Genomic DNA, 7,500 nt, shown 5'->3' on the forward strand with positions numbered 1-7,500 from the left:
TCTAAGCTGCAGCGGTCAGTGTATATACTTTATAGGAATGACTGCAAGATGGAGTGAATGTATACAAAGTGTGAGAGTGAATACCTAGGGTTTAGGATACAATATAGGCTGTAGGGATAAATATACAGCCTACAGGGAGGGGAGTGCAGGATATAACTTGTAGACATGGAAAGATAGGCCTTAGGATGTGACAGGATTGAGGGATGTCAAGGTGTGTGTGTGTGTGTGTGTGTGTAAGGTCCTTTCACAGGCTTTACTTTAGAGGGACCTAGCTTCTCCTGTTGCAAGTGAATTGAAGTGCAGAAGTGAAATGGTGGAGTCACACACACACACACACACACAAGGCTTCACAGGGGGAGGGAGAGCTAGGCTGTGTTGGAGGCTTCAGACGACAGGCAGGGAGCTTGTGGGCTTCCCTCCATCACCTGGCTCTCGGACTGAACAGGTGAAACGGGCGCTCACTCACTCCCAATCATTTAATAAGACCAACACATTTTTATTTTATTTTGTTTTATTTACTTTTTTTTTCTCCTCTCTTTTTGGATCTTGAACTTAAGAAACCGAGGTGTTGTGTAGCTCTCTGTCGGGTCTCGGAGCTGCTTCTGTCGGGTGCCTCACACTGGTGTAGAACAACAAAATAATTAATAAAAATTCAACACTAGACCAGCCGAGATCTCATTTATAGCCCCGTCGCTGAAAGCCGACCCCGCCTTGCCCTCTGCGGCGGTGCTTGTTTGGCGGGTTTTCACAGTGACCGTAGCATTACTATATACTTCTCTAGGCACTTCTCGATCTCCTCTACACATTGATACCATTAATTTTCACAAGAGGCCAATATAACTAGGAGAAATATGGGAGTGAGTGCATGTGCGACGTTGCAGTGCGTGGTGTGGGGGGCGGTGGTGGCGAGACGTGGCAGCCTTGCCGTGTTCCCGCCTCCCCCGCCACACACAGTGGACTCGCCCGCTGCTCGTCCACAGAAGTTGCGCGCATCGGCCGTGTGCGTTGTTCTGGGTCCAAAAATCGCCAATTTCCGCGGGTGGCTGTGAAGTGAGTGCAGTGGGTGAGTGCGTGAGGGTGTGTGGAGGCAGTGTCGAGTGGAGGGCAGCCATAGCAGCCCCACACCATGAGGGCGGGGCGGCGGACGCTGCTGGCCAGGTGTGTTCCAACACTCTCCTAGGACACTCGGGCCCCGCATGGAATCAGTCAAGATAGCAGGGTTAGGGGCGCACGCCCCTCCAATACTATACCCTGGGGGAGGCAGACAGCCGCCCCAGGGACCACAAACCGCCCACCCGCCGCCCACGTCAAGGTAAAAATGTGTGAAGTGTCTGTGGTGTGTTAGTGGTGACTCACGTGAAGGCTAGGGCACACAGGGCACACCGCCCCTCGGCGCCAAACATTCAAAACCTTGCGGTGTTTCGTGGTCAGGGCTGGAAATGAGTTTCAAGGAAACAAGAGAAACAAACAAATGACAAGGCGACTGTCTGCAGCAGTGTGTGCGTTGTGTGTACGTGTGAACATGTGTGCATGTGCGTGTAGATGTTAGGAAAAATGCATTTGTAGGCTACGAAAGGCACTGTGAAAGATAGGAATGCAGGGATAACGAAATAAAGGCAGAAAAGTGGAGAGAGAAGATGACCGCGGAAATAGTGGAACCGTGGAAGTACGGCAACATCGCAAGAGACGGCACCTCAGCCTCCCCTTATTCTCTCTCTCTCTCTCTCTCTCTCTCTCTCTCTCTCTCTCTCTCTCTCTCTCTCTGCAACTAGATTCTAACAATAATGTGATAACAGGAGGAAGATGCGAAGTCTCTCTCTCTCTCTCTCTCTCTCTCTCTCTCTCTCTCTCTCTCTCTCTCTCTCTCTCTCTCTCTCCACGCCTTGTCACAAGTGAACGAAAGGTTTCGCATCGTGCGTGAGCGAAGGCTTGTGGGTGACCGAGGCGTTGTGTAGACGGTGATGCCACGTCTCCCTCCTCGCCCGACCGTGTGTACACTTGGCAATGCTGCGCCATGACCTCCACTGAATCAAAAAGTCGACGTGTACACTTATGTGGCTGTGTGTGTATGTGTGTGTGTGTGTGTGTGTTTTGGAAACCCAAGTATACATGGCAGGGATGACCGTTTTGTGTGTGTGTGTGTGTGTATGTGTGTTTCAGCTTTCGAGACAACAGTGACGTCCACCAAAATGTATATTATTCTCTTCTTTTTCTTATTCTTTTTCATCTTTATCTTCATTCTTCCACATGAGTTGGAAGATTGGTTAAACCACACACACACACACACACACACACACACACACACACACACACACACACACACACACACACACACTCTCTCTCTCTCTCTCTCTCTCTCTCTCTCTCTCTCTCTCTCTCTCTCTCTCTCTCTCTCTAATAATTTCCCTCCTACTTTTTAAATTTTCCCCTCATTGCACATTTTTTCCCTTTCATAAATATTATAATCTTATAATAAAGTTTCAAATTTATAGACACCCAAAAATGAGGAGAGAGAGAGAGAGAGAGAGAGAGAGAGAGAGAGAGAGAGAGAGAGAGAGAGAGATTATTTTCAAATAACTTTTTGGAGAGAAAATGAATATAGATGAATAAGAATGGTAGTAGTAAAGGAGTAAAAATATCGTGAATTGGTGTGTTTAATAGAAAAACTAATGGTGATCCTCGTATTATTTTTGTATGTTGGACAAGGGATAATTTTTTTTTTGAGAAAATAGGAATATAAAGGGAAAGATTGTAGTGGTAGAAGATGTAGGAATAGGAACACCATTTTAGTAGTAGTAGTAGTAGTAGTGGGTGATGCAGGCAAGGCAGGTTTACCACACATGAGAGAACTATCACAAGGGAGAAAGGATATGCATTTCTTTTTCGTATGTGTGTGAATTTAACAGTGAAAGCATTTTTGCTTCAGATAAAGCGTTCAGTCGACCCTCTCTTTCATTAGCAGTGATAGCAGTCGTTATGGTAGTGACATGTAGGTAGTGCGGCGTGTTTTAGTAGGCTTGTGCGTGCTTGTTCGTGTCCTCTAGGCGCGTTCTGTTACTACTACTACTAGTACTACTTCTTCAACCATCGCCTCCCGACTAATTTAATTCACACCGCATTTGTTTTTGATGGAATGAAAATATCGTGGGGTTTGTTTCAGTATCCTTATAATTCTAACTGTGTGTGTGTGTGTGTGTGTGTGTGTGTGTGTGTGTGTGTGTGTGTGTGTGTGTGTGGAAATCACACACACACACACACACACACACACACACACACACACACACACACACACACACATGATATCACGTTTGTGTGTATTATATAAAATCTGTTTATATTATTTTTAGTTTGTATCAAAAGATAAAAATATCCTTTACGAGAACACATACTCACACTTTTTTTTTTTTTTTTTTATTGTGGAGTGCAATGCTGGTTTTGGTTCAGTGTGCTAAAAGTGTTATCGTTATCAAGTGAATATTGTGCAAATGAAGGTACGTTAGCGAGAGTAGTGGTGATGCTTGTGGCAAAGTGTTTTCTCGGGTGGTGGTGATGGTGGTGGTATTGGTAACGCCAGTGTGCTAATAGTGTGGATGCGTGTCAAGGCTCCGACCTCTTGTGATGAATTTGTATGCGATATTACTTGCCGTGTGCTAGGAGTAGTAATAGCAATAGCAGTAGTGGCCAGCGGTGATAGCTGTAAGATGGTGATAATGGTGTTATTGATAGTGGTGGTGCATTTTGTTCGAAATGGTGGTGATGGTGTTACGTTCTGTAGGTCGCCTCCGTCGTCACCACCATCACCACCGCCGCCGCTGTTACCGCCACCGCTGCAACTTTTCCATTAGTTAGCTGTTCATGATTCAGTGCTGTGCTTCAAAATATATTGCTGTGCTTCTAGATATTTTTGCTTGACAGAAAACGTGGGTGTTTGTGGTAATAGTGGTGGCGACGACAGATGAATGAGGTGGTGATACTCTTGTTTAGTGGGATTGTGTGTTAGAGGGAATGTGGTGGTAGTGGCGGTGTTGTGTTCGAGTTAGTGGTGGTGATGGTGTTGATTGTACGTGATGGTGAAGATATATAAAGTTTTGGATGTTTGTAAGTTTTGTAATTTGAAGGAAAGTTTGACGTATTTTTTCTATTATTATTTATGGGGTAAATTTTGTTCAAGAGTAGGGAGAGTAAAGATAAATAGTGAGCCCATGTTTGTGTCTATGAAGATATGTAAAGTGCAGTGTGTTCATATATATATATATATATATATATATATATATATATATATATATATATATATATTTATCTTATTTATTTTTTTTCCTCTACGGGAAAATTAGAAGACATTGTGTTATTATTGTGTTGTTATTGAAAAAGTAGCGTTATATATAAATGCGTGCTTGCGGTAATAATGATAATAGATTATGACACATTAACTTTTCGTGTTTCAAAGGATGATTTAACGTTACATGGCAAACTTTTCCAAAGTCACGAGATTACAACAATACGTCACATCACTGAGAAAGATAGATAGATATATTTAACCTTTTCAGTACCATGATGGGTTTCTATATTCATTCTGCTTACTATTTGGTGATTTTATATAAGTTCAGAAACTTATGTGGGGGATAAATATAGTAGAGACCGTGGCCGTCAATCCCCATACACCCTTCCTAATTTCAATAAAGTGGTTTGATCGTACACAAATCTCAAGATTAAAAATGTGTCCCGGTATTGAAGAGGTTAACGAGTTCCGGATCATTGTTAGTCTGTGATTGACGGAGTACCAGCGTAACCAGACGAGCTATGGGGTGTGGAATTGATTGATTGCCGATAATCACTTGCACTATATAAACGTTCAAGACATTACGGTAAAACATTTTCTCAAAATTCAGTGTCAGACATCAGACGACCTCGCTTAGATTTCAATGTCAACACACACACACACACACACACACACACACACACACACACACACACACACACACACATACCGTTAAAATATTACCTCAGTAAGTCACCGATTGTTGGATAGTGAAGCGGTGGTGGTGATGACCTTGTGTTCAGAAGGGGATATTTATTTTAATTATTTGTGAGTGTAAAGTTGTTTAGACATTGTTTAGTGGTAGAAATGTGGGTTATCTTCGTATGATTGTGTTTGTGGGATAATTTTTTTTTAAAGTTGTTTTTCATGGGTGTGTTGTATGATTCGGTAAACTAAGCTTATTATAGTATTGGATCTTTCTACGTTTTATAAAGCTTGTGGTTATAGAAAAAAAATATACGTAATGCTTTGTTTTTATTTAGTGTGTTGTATGGTTCAGTAAATTATTCTTATATAGTATTGGATCTTTCCTACGTTTATAAGTTTGTGATTACATAAAAAAATACTTAGTGCCTTGTTTTATGAAGAGTATTGTATGGTTCTGTAAATTAAGCTTGTAGTATTGGATCTTTTCTACGTTTTTGAGCTTGTGAGTATAGAAATAAAATACTCAATGCCTTGTTTTATGAATGCGATTTAAAAATTTATAGTCACCGAGCCTGGCCAGATGTTTAGTTATATGAAAGAGATCGTAACCTGAGTGAAGAACAGCAACATAAAGAAGTTTTGTGTTCTATCTTGGTGCTATTAGTGCTAGATAACCCGAACATTATAATCTAAACAACAAAATAAGAAGGAAAAACAAAAGAAGACTTGAAGATTTTAGTTGCAGTTAAGAATTTCAGTCGGAAAAAGCTTCAACTGATGATTTGCAGCAGAGAGAGTTCGAGTGATTCACATAAAGTGCTTACATTGGTCCATTCAAGGTGTGTAAGATAGAACATAATAGTAAGAAATTCCCCCACGTTAACTCTGAAGGAAAATAAGAATGAAAGCCCGTTAGTTTAATTTTTTCTTTAATGTATACGTTTTTGTTTTGTTGTAGCAAGATTTCGCATTTTTATCTCAGGATTTATTTTTGTTTATTATCAAGCGCTGTGGTTTTGACGAGTGCAAGTGACCGTAGCATGGAAGAAGAAGGAAAAGTGTGTGTGTGTGTGTGTGTGTGTGTGTGTGTGAGTGTGAGTGTGATATTAAGCGTTTTGTGAATTATTATGTAGATGGCTTTAGTAAATTGCATTTTATATATATATATATATATATATATATATATATATATATATATATATATATATATATATATATAAACAAAGTAGTAATCATTATATTTTGATTTTCTGCGAAGTTGATCATTAATGTTAGATTTTTTCCAGTTCCTCACGTAATGCAGTGAACTATTTAAATGTTAATTGAGAACGAGGCACTTAATTGCCTAGCACTCTCTGGATAGTCATGACTGTTCAGAATATATGTGAAATGAAAGCCAGAGTGATACAGAACTGAAATATATTGGATACGGTAAGAATTATGATGGGCAAATGTTTCCTGCTTACCTTGCTGTATTTGTCAGTTTTTCCTCATCTACTGCTACTGCTACTCTTGAATCATCATAATCTCCTCCTCCTCCTCCAGTTTATGTCCATCGTTTACTACTACTACTACTACTACTACTACTACTACTACTACTACTACTACTACTACTACTACCACCACCACCACCACTATATATTTCTAACCATGGGAAAAAAAGAAAAAAAAAGAAAAATCAAACAGAACATGAAATAAAAACATAATCCTCTCATTTAATATGGTGCGTAATGAAGTGAACGTTCTAAGCTCTTCCATATTGGGTTGAGATAGAAGTTGCCACATTCATTTCTTTATTATTATTATTATTACAAAATGAGAGCATGGGGGGCTAAAATATTAATAAATGAAGTAAGGTGTTATGAGAAATAAGTATCCTCCCCATCCAACCACTCTCCTCCTCCTCCTCCTCCTCCTTTCTTTTATTCTCTCAAATTTTTATACTATTTGGTGTGTGTTGGAGGGCAATACAATAAGATACAGTACTATAATGTATAATGATTCAATTTGCTCGTATGCTTCAACACAATTACTTATTTTCATATTTATTCTGGTTACTATTTGCTATTTTATATAGCTGGAGAAACTTATGTAGAGTTTAGAATAGTGAAGACTCTGGCCATTAATCTTCTGACCTCCTTAGACCCTTCCTAATGTCAATAAAAATCGTCTAATTACACCCAAAGCTTATGTTAATAATGCTTCTCGGTATTGAAAGGGTATAATTGTGTTCTAACGTCATATATCTATGTTCATACTTTGTTAAACGTCTTTCTAAATGTTTCTAAACGTTTCGTATGCTAGATGCGTTTATCATTTAATTACTAACGAAGATGTGATAATATATAGATATTTTTTTCGTGAACTATATTTCGTACATTAATGACTACATTTAAGGTTTGCTTGTTACATATTCGAAACTTGGATCAAAATAATATTTAGCTTAGAGAGAGAGAGAGAGAGAGAGAGAGAGAGAGAGAGAGAGAGAGTTAGATAAGGTCAAGCTAGGTCATGTGTGAGTAGAACCAGCAATA

The 7,500-nt window shown here is 39.7% G+C and overlaps 1 protein-coding gene across 1 annotated transcript in view; it reads left to right on the forward strand.

Annotated features, from left to right (window-relative positions):
* The first annotated feature begins 879 nt into the window (after positions 1 to 879).
* The window catches only part of LOC123514507, a 74,365-nt gene continuing 67,744 nt past the window's right edge, over positions 880 to 7,500 (forward strand). Inside the window, 1 exon segment of the mRNA XM_045272387.1 lies at positions 880 to 1,312. Within this exon segment, the coding sequence (XP_045128322.1) occupies positions 1,197 to 1,312 (116 nt within the window). The 5' untranslated portion in view covers positions 880 to 1,196.

This window comes from Portunus trituberculatus, chromosome 38 (genome assembly GCF_017591435.1).
Source record: "Portunus trituberculatus isolate SZX2019 chromosome 38, ASM1759143v1, whole genome shotgun sequence".
Lineage (NCBI taxonomy): Eukaryota > Metazoa > Arthropoda > Malacostraca > Decapoda > Portunidae > Portunus > Portunus trituberculatus.